Source organism: Odocoileus virginianus, chromosome 6, assembly GCF_023699985.2.
Source record: "Odocoileus virginianus isolate 20LAN1187 ecotype Illinois chromosome 6, Ovbor_1.2, whole genome shotgun sequence".
NCBI classification, from domain to species: Eukaryota; Metazoa; Chordata; class Mammalia; order Artiodactyla; family Cervidae; genus Odocoileus; species Odocoileus virginianus.
Genome location: NC_069679.1, coordinates 9,595,554 through 9,621,890, shown reverse-complemented (window position 1 = coordinate 9,621,890; position 26,337 = coordinate 9,595,554). Strand labels below are relative to the sequence as shown.

Sequence of the window (26,337 nt, the reverse complement as noted above, 5' to 3'; positions counted from 1 at the left end):
GTGAGGACAAGGACTGAGCCGCGCTCATCTCCATATTCCCCCAGAGAGGGGTTTACCCCCACTCACACCCCAGGCCTTCCCACGAGGTGAAGCAACACAAAACCCAGGCTTGAGACTGAGCCAGCAAACGAGACTCACCCCCATGGAAAGCAGCTCCACGCTGCCCACCTGCCTCAGGACAGGTGAGGGGAAGGCAAGTTGGGGCAAGCATTCCTGATGCTATTTAAGGCTCTCCTCTTTGACTTTTCAAGAAAAGCAGCTTGTCAAATTTGGAAAATCTGCCTACCTCTGGGTCCCACAAAACCCAGTGTCCCCCAAAGAAAGCTGGAGCCAAAATCATTGTGGGGAAGTTTCAGAAGCATACCTCGCCACTCCAACCCCTGCGGTTTTCTCCTGGGGAGAGAAGAGCTATGGCTGCCAGAAATAAGAATGCTACAAGGCCACAGCTCACGAAAGACACGGGCTAGCGGCATGGATGGTCAGGACCGCCAGCCTTCCTTGGCGCTCTTGCTAACCCACCGTGGACGGCCCCCAGAACCTGGCACCACTACACAGGAACGTTACCCCAAAACACCATCGTTTGAGAGGCTTCCTAAGTCATTTTGGGTACTTTGTTTTTTACCAAGAATAATCTAGAGTAGTTATCCTAAAAAATGCCCCTTGTACTCACATCCCAGTGAGCTTCCTTGAGTGAAAGGAAAAAAAAAAGAATTCGAGCCAGTGAACTGGGCATGACTCATGGCCATCAGGCTTCCCCTGGGGATGTGTCAGATGTTTGAATATCATCTATGCATCACACACATGCATATCTTGTTGTATTGCACTTTGCTTTATTGTGGCTTTTGCAAATTGAAGGTTTGTGGTAACTCCGTGTTGACAGATGATAGCATTTTTTAGCAATAGCGTATTTTTAAATTAAGATGTGTACATTGTTTCTTTAGACATAATGCTATTGCATACTTAATAGACTATAGTGTAAATATAACTTTTATATGCACTGGGAAACCAGAAAGTTCAATGACTTGCCTAGTGTGAAGTTGATATCTTTGCAGTATCTCTGAGGTGTGCCTGTGGCTAGAGGCAGGCCCCTCTCAGTTCCTACTAGCCGACCACCCGTTTATGGAGTGCCTCCTCTGGGCCAGGCTTGTGCCAAGTGTTCTGGATATATTACATCCATCTCACAGGGTAGCTGTGTTGACCCTATTTTTCTTTTTCTTTTTGGCCAAAGCCACATGACTTGTAGGATCTTAGTTCCGCAACCAGGAATTGAGCCCAATCCACAGAAGTGAAAGTGCCAAGTTTTAACCAGTGAACTGCCAGGGAACTCCCTTGAGCCCATTTTATAGATGAGCAAGCTGAGGCTCAAGGATAGTAAGTGACTAGTTCAGCAACAGGGCCAGCTATATCATTTGCAGGGCAGAAGGAAAGTACGCGACCCCCTTGTTCAAAAATCATTAAGTGTTTCAAAACAACAACAGCAGGGCACGAGACAAGTGTGACGCCTTCTCGATCATGGAGCCCTGAGCACAGCACAGGCCGTGTGCCTGTGAAGCTGGCCCCACCCAGCCCCTGGAAGTCCGAGTGGAACTGAGCCGCAGGCTCCCCAGCACCTCTTCCGCTGTCCCCTCCGACAGTCCGGGGAGCCCCGTGCTCCACCGCCACCCGCCCCTCACCCCACGCCCCCTGTGGCAGAGCAGCCGGGTACCTGGAATAGCAGGAGAGCCAGATGCTAACGATGGTGTTCAGCACGGCCAGGGTCAGGTAGTAGTCATGGAAGGTGGTGCTCACCAGCGTGTCCGGGAAAACATAGGCCGAGTAGGCGATGGCACAGCCTGGGGGAGCAAAACCCGCCTTGGGCAAGAAGCCAGGCCTCACCACTGTCTGGACTCCCTGGGAAGACCACCCCGCCCTGCATCTGGCTGAGCCCCCATCACCCCCACAGACCCTGAGCCGTCCTGCACCCCACCCTAGCTATGCCATCACCCCCCCCCCAACCTATAGGTCCCCGTCTCCCTTCCCTGCCCACCCGGATCCCACCCTGAGAACTGTTCTGGGAGCCCAGTGCTGCTCCAAGGGCTTGAGAGGTATTAACTCGCATAATCTTTACAGCCACCCTCGGACATCAGTCCTTAACTGATGCTCATTTTACAGATGAGGAAACAGAGGCACAGAGAGGTTTGGTAACCCAGCCAGGGGCACACAGCTAGAAAGCAGCAAAGCCAAGCTTCAAACACAGGCAGTGCAGCAACAGTCCCTGCTTTTAGCCACATGCTGTGGTCCCCGATGACACCCCAGTGTGCTCGGCTTTGCCCTGAGATGACGATACGGGTGTTCCTTGTGGAATAATCAGCGGTGTGGGGCAGATGGTGCAGGGAGGGAGAGCCCTTGCTGAAGGGGGGCTGTCACATCAGGGGGCTGCAGGCCAGGCCAGCTAAGAAACCGAGCACGAGGGGCTAGCCTCGGCGTTTTGTGTGGTTTTAGGCTTCGGAGTTTGTGAGGGAAGGGTTACCGAAGGACCTTCTAGACCCTGCCTGCTGCAGCTTTTATTCGAAAGAACAGGGGCCAGCACTGTCCTTTTCAAAGCGGGCGGGTGTGTCCAGGGGTCTGGACCTGAGGCCTCTCCAGGCCGAGGTCCCTCTGGGAGAGGCAGCCACAGATCTGTCAGCCTAGCGCCTAAGGTCGGGTCTAAGGTCACCTGTTATCCAAAGATAGAGAGAACTTGGAATCCAAGTTCAAAGCTGCAGCAGGCCTCAAGCCACGCAAGTTCAGCCTCTGCCTTTGATCCTATTTGTTGAGATCTAGGGAAGCTGGGGGATGTGCCCAGGGTCCCACAGGCAGTAAGGGCCAAGGATCACCACCACCTGGGACAGCACTCCCACTCCTGCAGGTCGCCTGTGCGATGCCAGCTGGGAACGGCCCGCAGGAGGACAGACAGACCCTTCTCTTAGCCTGATACTGTGGGGAGGCTCCCACGTGGCCCCAGAGGCGCGCGGTCTGTATATACTGGCTGGGGCCAAGTCCCATGGGTGACATGAGCGAGGGAGCCCCAGCGCCTGCCAGAACTGCAGTGGGAAGCAAAGCCGATGAAAGCCTCCAGGTGGCAGGGTGAGGTGGGTGCTGAGGATGGGTGTGCACGCAGCAAAGGCGCTGGCCCTTTGGAGGTTCCGACAGGTGCTGGGGGGCAGAGGGGGCTTTCCCAGGAACAGGAGCAGGACACAGCGCTGGGTGCCAGACCAATGAAAGTGTACATCCCCTTTCAGGCAATGGGGGCCACCAAAGGATTTTAAGCAGGGAATTAAAATGGCCAGAGCCTAGTCAAAGCGCACATGCACGGGAGGGCTGAGTGGGAGGGGAACAGTGGGACACCAGCGAGGAAGCTGAGCAAACGCCACCCTCCAGGGGTTGGGGGTTTCCACGGGGTCAGGGAGGAGGAGAGGTGGCTGCAGGCAAGGGAGCCCCAGGGGGACCCCCAGCCTCTCTCAACTGACTAGACCTTCCTCTCAGGTTTACTGAGCATCCCCCCAAGTCAGACTCTCAGCTAAGGACCGGAAAACCAGATGAGGAAGATGCATGAACTGTCCCTAGGGAGCTCTTCCCAGTGAGGAGTGGAAATGAGGGAATCACTGAAGGAGCTCCAGGGAGGTGGATCCAGGCCCGGGGACTTGAGGAAGCCACAGGCAGGGGCCCTGAGGCTCCCAGGCCCTGGCTCTGCCATTTACAAGCTGCGCAACCTGGGTAACTGACCTTTCCTGTTCTCATCTATAGCACGGGTGTAACGGTATTCCACAGCTCAGGGCCCTGCTGTCAGGGTGGGTGGCTGGAAGCCGGCCATGGCGGGAGTACATACACCATACAGCCCTCACCACAGACTGGGACTTCTGCCCCCAGGGAGCCGGTGGTTCAGTGTTTGCCAGCACACCTCTGGACAAGTTTCTTTTAAAACCCTCATCAGACACCCGGGCAGGGGCCCGGGCATGGCAGTGACCCTTCTGCAAGCTCAGCAGAGCCTCGCAGTGAGCCCAGCTCCCAGGGGAAGGGGCAGGTGGCTCGGTCTCGGGGGCCAGAGGCGAGAGCAGGGCCTCACGCACCCAGGCTGAAGAGGTTGACGGCGCCATAGTCCAGGAAGTAGCATATGTGGCGGGCGTTTCTGGACATGGAGCTGAAGGTGTGTGCACAGCTGGACGCCAGGGGGAACAAGCAGCTGGCGCCCATGTACACTAGCAGAGGCCAGGAGTAGCTGTCGTTCAGGATGTCCGTCGCTTGCAGGGTGCTCACAAACCTCCACGAGAAGAACCTGGAACACAGGGGTGCACTCTCAACCTTTGGGGTGAGGGTTCCTCCTACCGCCTTCACCTGACTCTCGCCTGCCTTCCCTTCCCCTGGGATGACCAGCCCCTACATGGTCTCACTTTGATGACATACCAGGAGCAAGGAAGAGTGAGTGGGGTCCTTACTGTTTGGACATAGACAGGAAGGGCAATGGTCCAGTCTGCGTACTCTGCATGTGGTGACAGATCCCTCTTACAGCTTCTTGCCCAAGTGACTCTCCACTTTTGGCTTGCATGCTTCCAGGGATGGGGAGCTCACCACCTTTCAAGACAGTTCTGAGTGTTTGAAAGTTTCACTGAGCTACCATCTGTCTCCCTGGAATTTCTCTCCACTGGATCAGTCTTAGTTCTCCCTATCAGCACCACAGACAACAAACCCATCAAATATCTCACCACTGTCTTCATAATCCCTCCCCACCTCTCTGAACTTCACATTAAAGAACCTCAGTGCATTCAGCCATTCCTCATAGGATCCAACTTTGGCCTTGTCATTCTCTCCATGGTTGGTCAGGCTCCCCTTGTGGGAAGACCCCTCAAAGAGAAACAACCCCTCTTTCTGGAAAGTCTAGAAGGCAACAGGACTATTTTCTACCCCCTCTTCTATGCTATTCTTCCACTAATATCACCATCTCTTCTTCGGAGGGGCCTGGTCCCAAGGCTCCGTCTCAGCCAAGCCTAGACCTCCAGATTCGTCTCTTACAGAAACACAGCATAGATCCACGTCAGGTCTGCCCAACCCATAACCCAAGTGAGGGGGTCTTTCCTGCAGAAGCTGTTCGCTTCCAGGAACCACTCCTAGAGAGTCAGGTCCCTTTCCCACAACTCCCCCAGGGAAGGGACTAAAAGCTCTTCATGGGGAACCGCGGGAACATCGCTCAATCCTCTTGCAACACTTGTGATCTGTGCCCACGCTTGTGATCTGTTCCCTCTGCTGTTCTTCAAAACGTATCCTTTTACCATCTTGGGATTATTCCCGAGTCCTACGGCCCTGGGGCATCTTTCTCCTGCTCTCCCAAGCCCTTCCTGCTGCTCCGTGCTGTGCTCTCAGGGCCCTGGTGGTGCAGGGGCGTCGGGCCCAGTGGGGCGCTCTGGCCAGCGTGGCTCAGCTGTAGAATGACTACAAAGGCATGTGCATGCAGCAACGCAAGCCCCACCAACAGGGATGGCCAGGCTGGTACTTTGTAGCAACACAGACTTCCAAACAGCCTAAGTCACCTGTCGTTTATCCAGAAAATGGAACGCCGCACAGCTGTACAAAAGCCAGAGTCAGACAGAGATCTCGAGGCAGAAGCAATGGAGGAGCAGAGGGAGGAGGGAAGCAGGTGCTGGGTGCACACACACGTCACAGATGCTCGAGTCTCTAGAAAAGCGTCCTGGGAGGATTACAAAGAGCAGGTCACCCCAGCCACTCCAGTGAGGACAAGAGGGGTTGCAGGAAGACAACTCTATTCCCTTCTGCAGTGCTACAGTGTATCAGCATTTAGACTTTTTACTTAAATTTTGTTGTCGTTTAGTTGCTTCAGTTGTGTCCAACTCTGTGTGACCCCATGGACTGTAGCCGCCAGGCTACTCTGTCCATGATGGGATTTCCCAGGCAAGAATACTGGAGTGGGTTGCCATTTCCTATTCCAGGAGATCATCCCGACCCAGGGATCAAACCAGTGTTTCCTACATTGGCGAGCAGATTTTACACTGAGCCTCCAGGGAAGCCCTTATCTAGGTTTACTTCAATTTAATACGACAAAGAGCCTCCCTGAGCAGACCTTGCTGCCTTCCTGGCCAGGCTGAAGGCCCTAGGGCTTCTTTGCAGGTGGTCCCATCCCACAGTAAGCCTGGGCTCTCTCTTCTCTGCCCTTGATGCATCTGGCACAAGCAGCCTTCTGCACATTTTGGCCCAGGTCTGACTGCTGGCTGAGCAGGTCTCCTTCCTCGGGCCCCTCTCCGCCTGCAGCACACCCTGGGGTCCCTCCTACTCCCTCTGGTCCTCAATACAATCGGAAGAGGGAAGTCCAGAAACTAGCCTGTGCTAGAACTTGCCATGAGATATAAGCAAGCCACGCCCTTCCCTGGGCCGCATCTGTGTCAGCTGGTGGTGGTGTGAGGGGGCCGGTGGCCTGTGTGACCTCCGAGGTCCTTCCAACTCTCACATACTATGATCCCATCTCTACCCGCCACTCGCTATGCCCAGGCACTGGGTGTGCGAAGCTGGTCTTTGGACCCCATCTTTCTAAGCCAGGTCCCTCCTCACCTCCCTGGCAGTTCCCACCTGTGTGCATGCACTTGCCAGAGCATTCATTCTCTTGGCTGGCTCCATTCAAGTGCTGCCTGACCAAGTGCCTCATAGCGGCTGTGGTCCCAGAATGACCATAAGCATCCATAGCTCTGTGCCCAATGCCTTTTCCCACATCTCCTCTGATAACCCTCGGGGCAACCCTGGGAAAAGTGCAGACTCTCGCTCCTGCTCCGCAGATGGGAACATGCAAAGCCCAGAGAGGTCAAGGTAGGGAGTGCTAGCCAGGGCTTCTAGAAGACTCAGACAGCCTCCAAGACTGAATAAGACAATGCTCTCAAATCAGGCCCTGGAGCAGGGAGCAGGGAAAACTGGGGAGCTGCAGGAGCCCCTCAAATTCTACAGTAATCCATGCCCTAGAGCTCACCCACACCCCCCGGCTCCACACCCATGCACCACGGGGGGAGTCCCCCACATTCCAGCATGGAACCTCAGCTTGCCCCATCCCAGCTGTGTTTAATGAAGCCCCGGTTCCCAGGCTCTGCATGAGACAGCTGGACAAGTGGGCCGGGAGGTACCAGAAGGGCAGCAAGTGCGTCCAGATGTTGAGGGTCTCATTGGTCATTTGAAAAAGGCTGAGGAGGCAGGCAGTGGCGGAACTCTGTGGATGTCGGTAGCCGAAGAGGATGCCCTGCTCATGGAACACCTGTAGGGGGAAGAAAAAGGGACGCTGAGGTTACACAAGAGGGTGGCCAGAAGGTCTCAGGGGAACGTCTCTGGTAGCATCCGCCTTTCTCCCAGGCTGTGTACTTGTCCACTGGAGCCTGGAACACCTGACCCCGAGTCCTTGATCTGTCACGCTGCTTCCCGCTTCCTTCCCATGGCTTCTAAAATCTCGTGTCCTCCCAGGAGCCTGCAGTCAGCTGGAGGAGCGGATTCAAGACCCTGACTTCCTCTGGGAATCCAGCCTATCTGTCCATTCCCAGAGGCACTTACTTCTGTCATGAATGTTGCTTAAGAATCTGGTTTTGCACCCTCTGCCTGGGGCCTACAGCCCGGTCTTCAGATGGTTGACATATATGCTGCCTGTCTGAGCCAATAAGCCCTGCATGTCAGGGGCTGGTAGGATGATCTCTGCAGGAGATCCCCCCGGGGCCCAAGGTATATTCACCAGAGCGCTTCACAAAGGCCTTTTGATGAAGACTATGATGGCATCAGCCTGGGCTGCAGGTGGAGGAGAAGGCCCACACAGACACCCCCCACCTCAGGCAGCCCATCTGGCAAGGCTCTTGGCAACCACCTCACCCCAGATGAGAAACTTGGACTGGTCAGATAAAATATGGGGTGTCAAGCTGCTTGGAGGACTGCGTTACAGCCATTTAAAACGGTAACTATGAAGCTCTACCTGGCAGTCTATTAGCTCACAATCCATCTTCCAATGTAGGGGAGGTGAGTTCAATTCCTGGTCAGGGAACTAAGATCCCACATGCATGCTCATTCAGTTGTGTCCGACTCTGCGACGCTACGAACCGTAGCCCACCAGGATCCTCTGTCCATGGCATTCTCCAGGTAAGAATACTGGAGTGGGTTACCAAGCTCTCCTCCAGGGGATCTTCCTGAACCAGGGATCAAACCCGCGTCTCTTATGTCTCCTGCACTGGCAGCTGAGTTCTTTACCACCATACTGTGCGGTGCAACTAAGCCCATGTTCTGCAACTACAGAGCCCACTGCTCTAGAGCCAGCGCCACAACTAGAAAGAAGCTTGTGTGCCGCAACTAAGACCTGATGAAGCCCAAAATAAGTAAACAAATTAATTAAAAAGAAATACAGTCGGTAATTGTGGAGATGAGGAGGCATGAGGAACAAAAGCTCAGGATGTAACAGTAAGTGAAACAAAAGTGGAATGTCGACTGTATTCCTACCATGATGGTTAGAACTACAGACATTTAAGTACACATGGTGGGATGGAGGCTGGGAGGAACATGGAAAAGGAAAGAGCTTCATTTGTTGAAGTAGCAGGATTTGCGTTATCAGATCAGGGGTTTGATCAGATCAGGGTTTCTGGGTCTTGACAATGCTGACATTTGGGGCCAATTCTTTGTTGTTGGGGGGGCTATCCTATGCATTGTTAGTAGTATCTGTGGCCTCTCCCTAAAAGATGCCAATAGCACCCACCATGCCCCCCTTCCAAGCTGTGACAACCAAAAATGTCTCCCAAAGTTGCCATGTTCCCTGGGGCAAAACCTCCCCTAGTTAAGAACCATTGATTTAGCTGAATGTTGCTATAATCTTTGAAAGGTAAATAAAAATGAGTAGATTAATTGAGACAAATAATAATGACAATAAATTTATGTAATGTAAATTGCTTATATGACCAACCTAGACAGTATATTAAAAAGCAGAGACATTACTTTGCCAACAAAGGTCTGTCTAGTCGAGGCTATAGTTTTTCCAGTAGTCATGTATAGATGTGATAGTTGGACTATAAAGAAAGCTTAGCACCGAAGAGTTGCTGCTTTTGAACTGTGGTGCTGGAGAAGACTCCTGAGAGTCCCTTGGACTGCAAGGATATCCAACCAGTCCACCCTAAAGGAAATCAGTCCTGAATATTCATTGGAAGGATTGATGCTGAAGCTGAAACTCCAATACTCTGGTCACCTGATGTGAAGAATTGACTCATTTGACAAGACCCTGATGCTGGGAAAGATTGAAGACGGGAGGAGAAGGGGATGACAGAGGATGAGATGGTTGGATGGCATCACCGACTCAATGGACATGAGTTTGAGTAGACTCTGGAAGTTGGTGATGGACAGGGAGGCCTAGCATGCTGCAGTTCATGGGGTCACAAAGAGTCGAACATGACTGAGCAACTGAACTGAACCAATGTAAATCGAGTCATGATAAATTTTAAAGGTTTCCATCTGGTTTTCTAGGGCTGTGGGAGGAATGGAAGGCTGGGAGAATTCCAACCTAGACATTCATTTCCCATTCTGGTTACCAACTTCTTAGTTTAAGAGAGAAACTTGATTCAAAAATATACAATATTTGTAATGACCTATAATGGAAAAGAATATGGAAAAGAATACATATGTATGTAAATACAGATGTATGTTTCAGGTGTATAACAAAGTGCATGCCTTCACTTTATACTTGCTTATACAATTTGCTATACAGCTGAAACACAACACTGTAAATCAACCATACTTCTATTTTTCAAAATGATTTAAAAAATAATAAAGAATTTCAAAAATACAAGAAAAAACAGTGTATCATAACCTCTGCTACCTCTTGAGATTCTGAGTCAAGTGGTCTCTTGGATGACTGCAGAAAGCAGGGCAAAGAGTCGAATCTGGGCCAGTGAGGTGCTAAATGACTTTAAGCTGGGCCACGGCTCTCAGAGTTCAGTGTCCTCATCTATGAAATGGGTGACATCAGCTTACCAGATGGTGAGGGCATTCCCATCTTGGTTCAATTCTGGGTGAAACTGGTCAACTAGGGGGAGAGGAAGAACAAAGTTGGTTCAAGGTCCAGTGAAGAAATACTGTTTGAATTAGGTTTGGGTTTTAGCTAATTTTTTGATTAGCTAAAATAAAAAAATTTTAGGTTTTGATTCACCATGGTTTCTGATGACACTCCCAGATTACAGTGGACAGCCTTCTCTAATGGGCAGCAGGAGTCTCAGCTTGCAGCAGTCTGCCCACCAGGGCTGCTGTTCAGTTCAGTTCAGTTCAGTCGCTCAGTCGTGTTCGACTCTTCATGAACCCATGGACCACAGCACGCCAGGTCTCCCTGTCCATCACCAGCTCCCGGAGTCTACTCAAACTCATGTGCATTGAGTCGGTGATGCCATCCAACCATCTCATCCTCTGTCGTCCCCTTCTCCTCCTGCCTTCAATCTTTCCCAGCATCAGGGTCTTTTCAAATGAGTTAGCTTTTCACATCAGGTGGCTAAAGTATTGGAGTTTCAGCTTCAACATCAGTCCTTTCAATGAACACTCAGGTCTGATCTCCTTTAGGATGGACTGGTTGGATCTCCTTGCAATCCACAAGACTCTCAAGAGTCTTCTCCAAACCACAGTTCAAAAGCATCAATTCTTCGGCGCTCAGCTTTCTTTATAGTCCAACTCTCACATCCATACATGACTACTGGAAAAACCATAGCCTTGACGAGATGGACCTTTGCTAGTAATGTCTCTGCTTTTTAATATGCTGTCTAGGTTGGTCATAACTTTCCTTCCAAGGAGTAAGCATCTTTTAATTTCATGGCTGTAGTCACCATCTGCAGTGATTTTGGAGCCCAAGAAAATAAAGTCTGCCACTGTTTACCCATCTATTTGCCATGAAGTGATGGGACCAGATGCCATGATCTTAGTTTTTTGAATGTTCAGCTTTAAGCCAACGTTTTCACTCCCCTCTTTCACTTTCATCAAGAGGCTTTTTAGTTCCTCTTCACTTTCTGCCACAAGGGTGGCGTCATCTGCATATCTGAGGTTATTGATATCTCTCCCGGCAATCTTGATTCCAGCTTGTGCTTCATCCAGCCCAGCGTTTCTCATAATGTACTCTGCATATAAGTTAAATAAGTGGGGTGACAATATACAGCTTTGATGGACTCCTTTTCCTATTTGGAACCAGTCTGTTGTTCCATGTCCAGTTCTAACTGTTGCTTCCTGACCTACATACAGATTTCTCAAGAGGCAGGTCAGGTGGTCTGGTATTCCCATCTCTTTCAGAATTTTCCACAGTTTATTGTGATCCATACAGTCAAAGGCTTTGGCATAGTCAATAAAGCAGAAATAGATGTTTTTCTGGAACTCTCTTGCTTTTTCGATGATCCAGCAGATGTTGGCACTTTGATCTCTGGTTCCTCTGCCTTTTCTAAAACCAGCTTGAACATCTGGAAGTTCATGGTTCACGTATTGCTGAAGCCTGGCTTGAAGAATTTTGAGCATTACTTTACTAGCGTGTGAGATGAGTACAATTGTGTGGTAGTTTGAGCATTCTTTGGCATTGCCTTTCTTTGGGATTGGAATAAAAACTGACCTTTTCCAGTCCTGTGGCCACTGCTGAGTTTTCCAAATTTGCTGGCATATTGAGTGCAGCACTTTCACAGCATCATCTTTTAGGATTTGAAATAGCTCAACTGGAATTCCATCAACTCCACTGGCTTTCTTCGTAGTGATGCTTAAAGGCCCACTTGACTTCACATTCCAGGATGTCTGGCTCTAGATGAGTGATCACACCATTGTGATTATCTGGGTCGTGAAGATTTTTTTGTACAGTTCTTCTGTGTATTCTTGCCACCTCTTCTTAATATCTTCTGCTTCTGTCAGGTCCCTACCATTTCTGTCCTTTATTGAGACCATCTTTGCATGAAATGTTCCCTTGCTGTCTCTGATTTTCTTGAAGAGATCTCTAGTCTTTCCCATTCTATTGTTTACTTCTATTTCTTTGCATTGATCAGTGAGGAATGCTTTCTTATCTCTCCTTGCTATTCTTTGCAACTCTGCATTCAGATGGGAATATCTTTCCTTTTCTCCTTTGCTTTTCATGTCTCTTCTTTTCACAGCTATCTGTAAGGCCTCCTCAGACAGCCATTTTGCTCTTTTGCATTTCTTTTTCTTGGGGATGGTCTTGATCCCTGTCTCCTGTACAATGTCACGAACCTCCGTCCATAGTTCATCAGGCTCTCTGTCTATCAGATCTAGTCCCTTAAATCTATTTCTCACTTCCACTGTATAGTCATAAGGGATTTGATTTAGGTCATACCTGAATGGTGTAGTGGTTTTCCCTACTTTCTTCAGTTTAAGTCTGAATTTGGCAATAAGGAATTCATGATCTGAGCCACAGTCAGCTCCCAGTCTTGTTTTTGCTGACTGTATAGAGCTTCTCCATCTTTGGCTGCAAAGAATATAATCAGTCTGATTTTGGTGGTGGCCACCTGGTGATGTCCACGCTGACAAGGAGGCAAACGGGCCAGTGGCCTTCAGCCTTTGATCCATGTGAGGATGGCACCTGCTTGGTGGGCATGTGGAAAGCCCCCAGCAGAAACTATAGGTCTATCATTCTACTTCTTATGTTTCTTGCTATCTTCCTTAAAAAAAAAGTTTTTTATTATTAAAGCATTGGCCGCTTGTTGAAATACAAGGGCTCTAGAAAGGAGCACCTGATACTCATTATTCACTTCTTCATATAAGTAAGTGTAGCAGATCTCATTCAGTAGGAGGTCTTACGACAAGGGGCCTGCGGAACCTCAGGCATGTGGGCATGGCTCACAGGAGGAAGCGAGGCAGGTCTGCAGGACAGCTTAGACACAGTGATGGTTATAGCGGGACAGTGGATACGAGACCCAGAGGGGAGTCAGCTACACTTTGTCCACAGTGACTCAGGGTACAGTATTGGCCTTCTCTCTTTGGACCCTGCATTCTAGGAGGCCAGAGAGGATGCTGACAGAGTCAAAAGCCAGAGACAAACAGAGGGGCTGGGAAATTCACACACTGGACAACTTGACCACATTTAAGCATCTGGCCCCAGACCTGGGGAAGATGCCTTACAGCAAGCCTAGTGTTAGGCCCAGATTAAAAGAACCTGCTTCCCACTACTCACAAAAGCCAAAACATGGAAACAACCTACATGTCCATTGGCAGATGAATGGAGAGGAGGTAAAGAAGATATGGTACATACACACAATGGAATATTACTCAGCTGTAAGAAAGAACAAAACAACACCATAACTAGAGATTATCATACTAAGTGAAAAGTCAGAAAGAGAAAAACAAATACCATATGATGTCACTTATATGTGCAATCTAAACTATGACACAACTGACTCACAGACATGGAGAACAGACTTTCGGCTGCAAAGGGGAAGGGATGGGGAGAAGGATGGACTGGGAATCGGGTTGGTGGTTACAGATTATTAAATTTAGAATGGATAAACAAGGCCCTACTGTATAGTACAGAGAACTATAATCTCCTGGGATAAACCATAATGGAAAAGAATACAAAAAATGCATAAATGTGTATAGCTGAGTCACTTTGTTGTATAGCAGAGATTAGTACAACACACTGCAATTTTTAAAAAAGAAAAGGAAAAAAGGTGCTTCCCTCTAACCAGCTATCCTGATACGATACATGGATGAAAAGCCCATTAACCACAGCATAGGGGTGGGATTTAAAGCAGATCTCAATTTAAAAAAAAGTCCAGATGGATACAAAATGAATAAAGGAAAGGAAGGGAGCCACTCTGTCACAAAACAACAACATGTGACCTGCCCTTCTGAATGCAGAGTTCCAAAGAATAGCAAGGAGAGACAAGAAAACCTTCCTAAGTGAACGATGAGAAGAAATAGAGGGAAACAATAGAATGGAAAAGACTAGAGATCTCTTCAAGAAAATTAAGAGATACCAAGGGAATATGTCATGCAAAGATGGGCTCAATAAAGGACAGAAATGGCATGGACCTAACAGAAGCAGAAGATATTAAGAAAAGGTTGCAAGAAAACACAGAAGAACTATACGAAAAAGATCTTAATGACCCAGATAATCACAGTGGTGTCATCACTCACCTACAGCCAGACATCCTGGAATGCGAAGTCAAGTGGGCCTTTAGGAAGCATCACTACAAAGCTAGTGGAGGTGATGGAATTCCAGCTGAGCAATTTCAAATCCTAAAAGATGATGCTGTGAAAGTGCTGCACTCAATATGCCAGCAAATTTGGAAAACTCAGCAGTGGCCACAGGACTGGAAAACGTCCTTTTTCATTCCAATTGCAAAGAAGGGCAATGCCAAAGAAAATTCAAACTACTACACAATTGCACTCATTTCACAAGCTAGCAAGGTATGCTCAAAATCCTTCAAGCTAGGCTTCATGTGAACCAAGTATGTGAACCGAGAACATCCAGATGTTCAAGCTGGATTTAGAAAAGGCAGAGAAACCAGAGATCAAATTGCCAACATCTGTTGGCATGATCCACTGGATCATAGAAAAAGTGAGAGAATTCCAGAAAAACATCTACTTCTGCTTTATTAACCATGCTAAAGCCTTTGACTGGTCATAATAAACTGTGGAAAATTCTTAAAGAGATAAGGATACCAGGCCACCTTACCTGCCTCCTGAGAAACCTGTATGCAGGTCAAGAAGCAACAGTTAGAACTGGTCATGGAACAACAGACTGGTTCCAAACTGGGAAAGGAGTACATCAAGGCTGTATATATTGTCACCCTGCTTATTTTACCTTGTATGCAGAGTAGATCATGCGAAATACCAGGCTGGATAAAGTATAAGCTGGAATCAAGATTGCTGGGAGAAATATCAACAACCTCAGATATGCAGATGACACCACCCTTATGGCAGAAAGCAAAGAGGAACTAAAGAGCCTCTTGATGAAGGTGAAAGAGGAGAGTGTAAAAGCTGGCTTAAAACTCAGCAGTCAAAAAACTAAGATCATGGCATCTGGTCCCATTACTTCATGGCAAATAGATAGGGAAACAATGGAAACAGTGAGAGACTTTATTTTCTTGGGCTCCAAAATCACTGCAGATGGTGACTGCAGCCATGAAATTAAAAGATGCTTGCTCCTTGGAAGAAAAGCTGTGACAAACCTAGACAGTGTATTGAAAAGCAGAGACATTACTTTGCTGACATAGGTCCATATAGTCAAAGCTATGGTTTTTCCAGGAGTCATGTACGGATGGAAGAGTTGGACCATAAAGAAGGCTGAGCGTCAAAGAACTGATGCTTTCGAACTATAGTGCTGGAGAAGACTCTTGAGAGTCCCTTGGACTGCAAGGAGATAAAACCAGTCAATCCTAAAGGAAATCAGTCCTAAATACTCATTGGAAGGGCTGATGCTGAAGCTCCAATACTTTGGCCACCTGATGCAAAGATCTGGCTCATTGGAAAAGACACTAATGCTGGGAAAGACTGAGAGAAGGGGACGACAGAGAACGAGATGGTTGGATGGCATCACCGACTCAATGGACATGAGTTTGTGCAAACTCCAGGAGATGGTGAAGGACAGGTAAGCCTGGTGTGTTGCAGTCCATGGGGTTTCAAAGTTGGACACAACTGAGCGACCGAGCAACCAGCCTCTGCCTCCCCAATTTGCCCTTCCGCCCACTAGGTGGCACTGTTAGGTCCACTTCAGCCCTGAACCCCTCCAAGCACAGGGAGACAAGTTCTTGCCATAGTCTGGCTCCAGCCTCAGCAAAGCGCTTTGCATTGGGTAGATCCTCAGAGAATAGATATCAGTAAGTCACGTCTAACTCTTGTGAGCCCATGGACTGTAGCCCACAAGGCTCCTCAGTCCCTAGGATTTACATGCTACATAAATCTGAACAACAAAACATTTGAAAACAATTTTGCATTCGTGCCTAGTTTGACCCCAAAAGGCAAACCACAGTCATTGCCTTAATGCTCTGTAAATGGGCCTCATTTCTAGGCAGCCCCGAGTTACCAGACGCTGGCTTATTTGCACAGCAGAATTGATACGACTCCACCTTGCCTCCCTGGTTGCAGGCCAACCAATTTAGAGTGAAATGAAATCAAATTGTGTGCAGCCTATAATTTAGGAGCGAGAACCCCCAGGCAGCCAGGTGGAAGGGTACGTCAGTGGGTTTTCTGCTTAGTGCCTGCCACACACTCGGCTTCCAAGAAAGGCCCCATGCGCCTGCCAGCTGATGCCTGAAATTCCACTGTGACTATTTCAAACTCTTGGTGTTTCCAGTTATTAAACTGCAAATCACCTGGGGAAAATAATCGAACCTGGCTAGCGGTAAGTAAGAGTGGATTTTGATGGCAAAGCGGAGAAGCTGCCAGAGTGGGGTTATCAGGCCACAGGCCTGCATTTTTTGTAGTAATCTGCATTTTCTGTCTAGATCTCACTGAATCCTCACGGCCTAGTGAGGGACAGTTTTTTCCTGTCCCCATTTCACAGAAAAGGAAACTAAGGTCCAGGGAGGTGAAGGCACTGATGCAAGATCCCAGAATTAGTGGGGGCAAAGCTGAGACATTAGACTTTGTGTCCTGGTCTTTCACATGATCCTCCCTGCCACTCTGGAGGACTCACTAGAGATGAAGCTTTCCCCTCTCAGCCTGCAGTGTGATTGTGGACAGTCACACACTTCTCTGAACCTTAGTTGTTTCTCTTTAAAGTGGTGCCATTATTCTGAATTCTATCTCCCATAACACTAGACAGTGTTGAAAAGCAGAAATATTACTCTGTCGACAAAGGTGCATATAGTCAAGGCTATGGTCTTCCCAGTGGTCACGTACGGTTATGATAGATGGACTATAAAGAAGGCAGCATGCCAAAGAATTGATGTCTTTGAACTGTGGTGCTGGAGAAGACTTCTGAAAGTCCCTTGGACGGCAAGGAGATCAAACCAGTCAATCTTAATGGAAATAGACCCTGAATAGTCACTGGAAGGACTGATGCTGAAGCTGAAGCTCCAGTATTTTGGTCATCTGATGGGAACAGATGACTCATTGGAAAAGTCCCTGATGCTGGGAAAGACTGAGGGCAGAAGGAGAAGAGGGCATCAGAGGATGAGACGGCTGGATGGCATCTCCAATGCAAAGAATACGAACTTGAGCAAGTGTCAGGAGATGGTGAGGGGCAGGGAGGCCTGGAGTGCTGCAGTCCATGGGGTCGCAAAGAAGCAGACACAACTGGGTGAATGAGCAACAGCAAAAACAAAATTCATATACTGAAGCTCTGACCTCCAGCACCTCAGAATGTAACTGTATTTGGAGATAGTGTTTTTAAATATATATCTATTTTTATTTATTTGGCGGCACCTGGTCTTAGTTGCAGAATACAAACTTATTTGTGGCATGTGGGATCTAGTTCCCTCCCCACCAGGTATCAAACCCGTGTCCCCGCATAGCAAGGCGGACTCTTAACTGCTGGACCACCATGGAAGTCCCATGGGGATAGTTTTAAAAGAGGTGATTATGAGGTGATCAAAAGCTTTCCAGGTAAGCAAAAGATACGAGAATTTAGCATCATCAAACCAGCTTTACAACAAATGCTAAAGGAACTTCTCTAGGTAGAAAACAAGAGAAGGAAAAGACCCATCTATAGAAAATACCCAAAAACAATTAAGAAAACAGTAATAGGATCACGTTGCTGTTGTTGAGTCACCCAGTCATGTCCAGCTCTTTGCAACCCCATGGACTGCAGCACACCAGCCCTCTCTGTCCCTCACCATCTCCCAAAGCTTGCCCAAGTTTATGTTCGTTGCATCAGAGATGCCATCCAGCCATCTCATCCTCTGATGCCCTCTTTTCCTTCTGCCCTCAATCTTTCCCAGCATCAGGGACTTTTCCAATGAGTCTGTTCCCATCAGATGATCAAAATACTGGAGCTTTAGCTTCAGCATCAGTCCTTCCAGTGATTATTCAAGGTCGATCTTCATTAAGATTGACAGGTTTGATCTCCTTGCCGTCCAAGGGACTTTCAGGAGTCTTCTCCAGCACTATAGTTCGAAGGCATCAATTCTTTGGCATGTGCCTTCTTTATGGTCCACTCTCACAACCATACATGACCACTGGGAAGACCATAGCCTTGACTAAACAGACCTTTGCCAGCAGAGTAATGTCTCTGCTTTTCAACACACTGAGTTTGTCATAGCTTTCCTGCCAAGAAGCAATTGTCTTCTGATTTCATGGCTGCAGTCACCATCTGCAGTGATTTTAGAGCCCAAGAAGAGGAAATCTGTCACTACTTCCACCTTTTCCCCTTCTATTTGCCATGAAGTAATGGGGCCGGATGCCATGATCTTAGTTTTTTTAATATTTAGTCTTAAGCTGGCTCTTTCACTCTCCTTCTGCACCCTCATGAAGAGGCTCTCTAGTTCCTCTTCACTTTCTGCCATTAGAGTGCTATCATCCACATATCTCAGGTTGTTGATGTTTCTCCTGCCTATCTTGACTCTAGCTTGTAACTCATCCAGCCCAGCATTTCTCATGATGTGCTCAGGGTATAGGTTAAACAAACAGGGTGACAGGATCATACATACTGATAATTGTCTTAAATGTCAGTGGATTAAATGCACCAACCAAAAGACATGGACTGGCTGAACAGATGAAAACATGTGCATGTATGCACTTCCACTTACCACATCACTCTGCTTGACCCTCCCAAGTGTATGTAATTATTTTATATTGTTAGGTTAATCATGTTTCCATTATGGCTTGCAATTATCATTATCTTTTATTTTATGTCTGGCTATTGATTGTAAAAACTGATAAACGTCCTTTACTATTGTGATTATGTAACTATTACTCAATACCATTGTATCAGGATTGTTCAACAGAAAAATAACAGAATTCTGTATCACCAAAACTATCATTTAATAGAAAAACCTGCAATCACTTTTTAAAATCCAGATGCATATCAGAATTATCTTGGAATTTTCTAAAAACTACAAATGCCCAGGTATTGTTTTTTTTCCTCCAAAGCTCCAGGTATATTTCTAATGAGCAGCCATGTTTAAAAACAACTGGACTATATGAGAATCTCTTACTTTTATCTAGTTTGTTTCACTTTTCCTATTTCATATTCAGTCTCCCATTTCACTTAGTTTGTTTTCCGATTTCTCCATCTCCTTTTTTTTTGATGTTCTTTCTCAAGTCTTTATCAAGCATAGTAGAAAAGCTTTTGTATACCTATATATAAGTAAGTATAATGTATATTTTTAGAAAACTTAAGAATTTTATCCTAACTAAAACATTTATGGCATTTTGATTTCACTTGTGTGACTTAGTATGAATAGAATGCTAGATGTCTAATTAAAAAATAGATATGCAACAAGCTACAAAGGTTTACTGTATAGCACAGGGAACAATAGTCAATATCTTGTAATAACCTATAATTGAAAGTATTTTCCAAAATAATATATGTGTATATGTATAACTGAATCACAAAAAAACCAGAATTCTACTTTTTGGAACTTAGTAAGGTTTATCTTCTAGCCAGTTTTTCTAATGTCCTATGGAAATCTAGTAACAATGTATGAGATACAAAATTTTAAATACATTTGTATAGGATATAAAATTAATATAAATATAAATCACATATAAATTATTAATGACATCATTCAAGATGCTTCTATTCTTATTATTTTTTCTGCACTTGATAAAATATTCTCAGAGAACTATTAATACGTCTCACTATGACTATATATATTTTTTCTTTTCCCTTATATTTCTTCTGATGTTTGCTTTATGCATCTCTGTTTCTTTGTTGTTAGGTGTCTAATCACTTATGATGTCTATCTTCTTTGTGAATTTTACCTTTTATCATTAAAAATATTCATCTTTGTTCCACTTAAAAATAAAAAAAAAAACTTTTTAAGGGGAAAAAAAGAGGTGATAAAGTCAAAACAAGAGAGATACTCTAATCTAACTGGTGTCCCTCACAAGAGGGGGAAATCTGGACATGCGGGGAGACCCCAGGGATGGGCAGGCAGAGGGATGACCGAGGGGGGACATCGCAGGGAGGTGGCCTCTGCAAGCTAAAGAGGGACCTCAGAAGAATCCAACCCTGCTGGCACCTTGATTTGGAACTTCCAGCCTCCAGAACTGTGAGAAAATAAATTTCTGCTCGCCAGAAATTTAAGCCACCCAGCCTGTGCTACTTTCTACGGCAGCGGGAGCTGACTAAGACAAGCTGCGAGTGGTGAGGCGGGGTGACAAAGTCTCTAAGCCAGCGCCTCTGCACCGCCCTCCTGCAGGTGTCTGAGATCGGCCGGGCAGTTGGTGGGGCTGGGGCGTCTGCGTTCCCACACGCTCCCAGGGCATGCAGACTTCGCCGCCATCTCTGGCCTCCAGCCCAAGCTCCCGGCTCAGCATTGTGCTGTCCCCTCCCTGCCTGGAATCCAGTGCATCACACAAGAGGAGGTGCCCTTTAGGTAAGTGGAGATGAAACCAAAGACACGGGCATGAGAAGTCAGGGGGGGGCCAGTGAGACACCAGCGAGGAGCCTGGTGAGCTGCTGGTGGGCAGCGGCCTGGAGAGAACGGGGAGGGAAGAAAGCAGGCCACAGACTGCCGTGTCAAGGATAACCCGCCGTTTAGTGAGTTCCGCAAGATGCCTGACACCAAGCCACTGTCTCATGCGGAATAGACTGTGGCTGGTGCTGGTAGAAGAAAACACTTAAGTTCTCAACCTAAAGAGCATAAAACATCACTGGTACACAACCCACGCACAATTACTAGAACTGTAAACAGACTGAATCAATAGCCAGCCATTGTTGGGGGCAATTACAGGTAAAGGTCAATTTAGAACACTGGGGCAATGTTCTTTAAAAAACGTGTCCAGTATTCAGTCAGGAATAAAGATGCTTTCCAAACATTCAATGCCGTATGTATATAAGATGACGGTAAATCTCTTCTGGCCAAACATATAAGATGGAAACAAAGTAGTGAAAAGAAATGATCATTGTATCTTGGATGGAGGAGTCAAAGGACATTAATACTTTAATGAACAATAAAGTGAAAAAAACAAAGACATATAGCACGTTCTTAAAAAGTAAATGTTACTCAGCACAGGTAGGGTGTACCAGGGTGAGAAGTCCCACTGAATGATGGGCATAATACACAGTGCTGATCTATAGAAGAAGTGATGAAGCAGAAACAGTGGAGCATTTCGCCAGTATAATAACATATACTATATATAATAATATCAGTATAATGATACATTCCATCAGTACAATATACAGTCTTTGATCTAAGAACTAGAAAACCAATTTCAAATTCTAGGCATTGACTTAAAAATCTGCCATGGACAAGCTTGTGATAACATGACTGGAAAATCTGCAGTAGGCAAAACAATATCCTCTCAAGAATGTCCATGTCCTAACTGCTAGAACCTGTAAATATGTTAGGTTACATGGCAAAGGGGAGTTAAGGTCATGGTGGCATTCACATTGCTAATCAGCTGACCTTAAAATAGGGAGATTATCTGGACTATCCAGGTAGGCCTAATGTAATCATGAGGGTCTTTAAAAGTGGAGGAAAGAAGGAGATGTGGCTCTGGAGGAATGGTTGACAACTGCAACACTGCTGGCTTTGAAGATGGAGGAAGTAGGCCGGGAGCCAAGTAATGTGGGTGGTCGCCAGAAGCTGGAAAAGGCAAGATAACAGATTCTCCCCATCGAGCCTCCACTGACACTTTGATTTTAGCCTAGTGACACCCGTGTGAGACTTCTAACTGACAGAACTATAAGATAGTCTATCCTCTTTTTAAGCTATCAGATTTGTGGTAATTTGTTATGGTGACAAGAGAAAACTAATACAAGGTCAAATTTGTCCCCAAATCCAAAAACATTCTTAGAACTGGAGATGGTAGCACATGGTTTCGATTTCTTACTAGGACAACTGAAGCCTTTCTTTGAAACAATTCAGATTATATATGACATCCTCTGAAGCTTCCCCAATACGGGACATCTTGCTGAAACACATATCAAATCTGACCATAAACTACTCTGATGCATACAATGGGAATGCCAAATAAATGTCATTAAATGCTTAGATAAAATTCAGGCAAGATGACAAAGTAATTAGTGAAACAACAGAAGGTCCTCAAATACAGCAAATCCCACCTTTGGTGGGAAATGACGTTAGTTTTGAACCTGAGCTGTCCATAGATATCTGCTATGGGATGTGTTTAGCAAAAGCCTCCAAAAAATCTAGGTTTGGTTATTTCACTTTTAAAGGGATTAAAAATGTATATTTATTATTTTAAATATCTCTAGAACTTTTCTAAAGGAACCATACATGAAGTATTCAGCAAAAATGATATTTCAATAAAATAAAATTCAAATAAGGACACAGAACGTCTGTGGACTATGAAATAGGAGATTCACAAACAATCCTGAAATTGATTCCCACAGAAATTATTTTTCTGGACATTGCTGACTGAAGTATAATGTTAACTGAGCAAGATACTATTTTCAGGTTTTTTTATAATAACTTTTTCTTGAAAAAAAGAAAAATCAAGTAACTACTATATAGATATAGATACTATTTTAAGAGTGAAAACAGCAATATAAGAGATGATGATTCATATGAAATTAAAATATTTAATAATTCTACCACTCAGTTATAATCATTATATGAAACTGCATTACAATGTTTGAAACTGACATGCAAAATTTATCGTAATTTCTGATTCTAAAGGTGGCTTTAAGAATATTATTTGATAATTCTAGTTCCTATGCCTCAGCAGAGTTGAGTAAAAACTCAACAGAAATTTCTCGCAAATGAAATTAATTAAAATAAAAAAAAATCTAAGAACCGTGATTCATGAGTCATGGTTTAATTTGGCATCACTGTTAACAGAACACAAATTATGTGATAATGTTTATTACAATGTTATCTCATAATTTTGCTGAAATGAAGGCAAGAAAAATATATTTTATAGAATAGACATGTAAATTTATGAATTACGTGTATTCAGTTCAGTTGCTCAGTCATGTCTGACTCTTTGCGACCCCATGAACCGCAGCACACTAGGCCTCCCTATCCATCACCCACTCCCGAAGTCCACCCAAATCCATGTCCATTGAGTCAGTGATGCCATCCAACCATCTCATCCTCTGGCATCCCCTTCTCCTCCTGCCCTCAATCTTTCCCAGCATCAGGGTCTTTTCAAATGAGTCAGCCCTTTGCATCAGGCCAAAGTATTGGAGTTTCAACTTCAACATCAGTCCTTCCAATGAACATCCAAGACTGATTTCCTTTAGGATGGACTGGTTGGATCTCCTTGCAGTCCAAGGGACTCTCAAGAGTCTTCTCCAGCACCACAGTTCAAAAGCATTAATTCTTTAGCACTCAGCTTTCTTTACAGTCCAACTTTCACATCTATACATGACCACTGGAAAAACCATAGCCTTGGCTAGATGGACCTTTGTTGACAAAGTAATGTCTCTGCTTTTTAATGCACTATTATACTCATCCAAACATCACTAATTCATCAACATCATATCTAGACATGTACAATAATGATTAAGTTCAGTTGTCTTTGGCATTCTATTGGCATTGTGCTAAGTTGCTTCAGTTGTGTCCAACTCTTTGCAACCCCATGGACTGTAGCCCGCTAGGCTCTTCTGTCCATGGATTTTCCAGGCAAGAATAGTGGTATGAGTTGCCCTGTCCTCCTCCAGGGGATCTTCCTGACCCAAGGATCGAACCTGCACCTTTTAGGTCTCCTGCACTGGCAGGCAGTTTCCTTACCACTAGCACCACCTGGGAATCACAGCTTTACATGTTGTTTTTTTGTCATTATGAAGGTATGTCTGTCAAGGTAGAATTTATGTAACTATGAGCTTCATTTTGACTTTTATATATTAGACATATAGTCTGTGACCTTTATTTATTCTCCTGATTCAGACCCAGCACATGGCAGAAGAAAATGCAGTTTTATTTGTTCATCATGAGAGCACTGAAAGGTAGCAACTGTCAAGGCCATTTTACAGATGAGGAAGGTGAAGTTCTATGAGATGGAATTTCCAAAGTCAGAAGAAATAGCAGAAGCAAGATGCAAACCCTTGTTAGTTACATTGAAAAGCCCAGGATGCTTCACTGCATCCAGCCTAGTGGAGTCAAGGATTGCTACAAACATTTCATGGATATGCTAGATGTTATAAAAGTTTTCAGAAGGAAGGGATTGCTGGACCCTTGTGATGCAGAAAGGGCCTGGAAGAATAGCTGGGGAACTTCTGGTTCTGGTAGGATGGTGGATTAGATGTCATGAAGATCCTTCAAAGAAAACAATTAAAATGCTACATGAAGCCTGAATCATGTACTAGATAAGTGTATTAGCAAGATGGCACAAAAGGAAGGAAGCCATAAAACCCTCAAACAAAGGAAGCCAGGAACTCTATGAGGTGAGCTGCTCTCACCATCAGAGTTTCTGCTGCCAAGCTTTGCAAATAAAAGATGAAATCCAAGACCCATCAAAAGCAGGGAACCTAAGAGGAGACTGCATCAATAAAACTAGGACTCTGAAGAGAAGTGAATGCAAAATAAATCCTACCAGACAGAACGAGACAGTTACAAAAGTTGTCTCTCTGAAAAAAAAAAAAAAATCTCTCCCAAGAATTCAGGACCATCAGCTCATCTTCATAGGGGGTTCATGGTCCAAATCCATACCAACATCATGGTCCAAGAAATCTCAAGTGGAAAACTTACCATGGTTACAAACAGAAATCAAAGTTTTGTAGTTTCTTCAGGCAGGCAAGTAACAAAACAAATGCAAATCCTCTCTGAAGGATTTCTATTTTAATGCAAGCATGCACACACCTGGAAACAAAATGCCACGAATGAGAAACAGCAAAAACAGGAGACATCAGAGACGAAAGAACAGATACTGAAATATAAAATAATTATGTTCAAGTATTTCTAAAGAAAGAGCTAAACAAATAAACAATAAACAAGCAGATTTGAAATGGAGATAATGCAACTTTAAGAAATTAAAAACAATAACTGAAATAAAAAGTCATTGAAAGGATAAATAGCATACTACACCAAGTTGACAGGGAAATCAGCCAACTGAAAGTACATTCAAAGAAACTACCCAGAATGCAGTCAGAGAGATTAAGAAATAGAAGATGCAAAAAAGCAAATAAGAGACATAGCAAAAATTTCTCTGGAAGGAGAAAATACAATGATTCTGATGTGATATTTGAAGAGATAATTGGTAAATGTCTATAGCTGTTGTTCAGTCGCTAGGTCAAGTCCAACTCTTTGCAACCCCATAGACTGCAGGACACCAGGCTACCCTGTCTTTCACTATGTCCCAGGGTTTGCTCCAATTCATGTCCACTGAGTAGGTGATGCTATCTAACCATTTCATCCTCTGCCACCCCCTTCTCCTTTGGCTTTCAATCTTACCCAGCATCAGGGGCTTTTCCAATGAGTCGGCTCACCGCATAGGTGGCCAGAGTATTGGAGCTTCAGCTTCAGCATCAGTCCTTCCAATGAAATATTCAGGGTTGAATTCCTTAAGGATTGATTGATCTTGAAGTCCAAGAGACTCTCAAGAGTCTTCTCCAGCACCACAGTTTAAAAGCGTCAAATGTCTAGGACTGTAAATGTCTAGAATTGCTGAAAGCCACTAGTCCTCAGATCCAAGAAGTGGGGCACAGTAAAGAGAGTTGGTGCTCACCAAATACCATAAGTGCTTTCTTACACGTCTCAGAGCTTCTTGTCGTTGGTTGGGGCCATGTTGACTATATCTGGTTACAATTAATTCCAGGCCAGGGCAGTTAAAGAATGATGCCTTCTTGTCATGGTGGACTTGGGATGCAACCCTTCCAATCTTAAGAACTGAGCCACTCATCTCCCAGTGGAAATCGCTTTTGGCTGAAAACTGCTACATTGCCCACATTATGCTGGCTGCTAAGGGGCAGCACACCCCCTGCTAAGGATGGATACAAAGTCCTCGCCTTCTTTTCTCCTTGGGGACAATGCTGAAGGACCAACCCCACTCCAGAGCTCCCTGGGGGATCAGCTGAGGCCTGTGATGCAACTTCTTCTAGCCAAGCCTGCTTCCCCCTCTTACTTAAGTATTGTTCCTCACAAATTTCCCACATGCAGGTCTTTTGCCGCAGAACCTGTTTCTGGGAAATCCAACCTAAGACATCTCTCCCTCTTCCCCTTCTGTGGTGATGTAGGAGGCCACATGTTCCCGACGGAGCAGCGAGAAGGTGGCCAATATTTTATTCTTCACAGTTCCTCACTGACCACTTAGCTGTGTAATGTCAGCAAG

At 45.7% G+C, this 26,337-nt stretch overlaps 1 protein-coding gene across 7 annotated transcripts in view; it reads right to left on the bottom strand.

Annotated features, from left to right (window-relative positions):
- PAQR5 (progestin and adipoQ receptor family member 5) overlaps positions 1-26,337 on the bottom strand; it is a 94,355-nt gene that overhangs the window by 14,208 nt on the left and 53,810 nt on the right. For 5 of the 7 annotated variants that reach the window (XR_011488157.1, XM_070468717.1, XM_070468716.1 and 2 more), the window contains exons 3-5: positions 7,137-7,264; positions 4,089-4,294; positions 1,706-1,832 (exon numbers count right to left, since the gene is read on the bottom strand). Coding sequence is in view for 6 of the 7 variants with exons in the window: in XM_070468717.1 (XP_070324818.1) it covers positions 1,706-1,832; positions 4,089-4,294; positions 7,137-7,264 (461 nt within the window). In the remaining variant the exon portion in view is untranslated. Of the gene's footprint in view, positions 1-1,705; positions 1,833-4,088; positions 4,295-4,454; positions 4,591-7,136; positions 7,265-7,554; positions 7,704-26,337 lie in introns of those variants that run through there. The other 2 variants (XM_070468719.1, XM_070468718.1) reach the window with 2 other exon arrangements.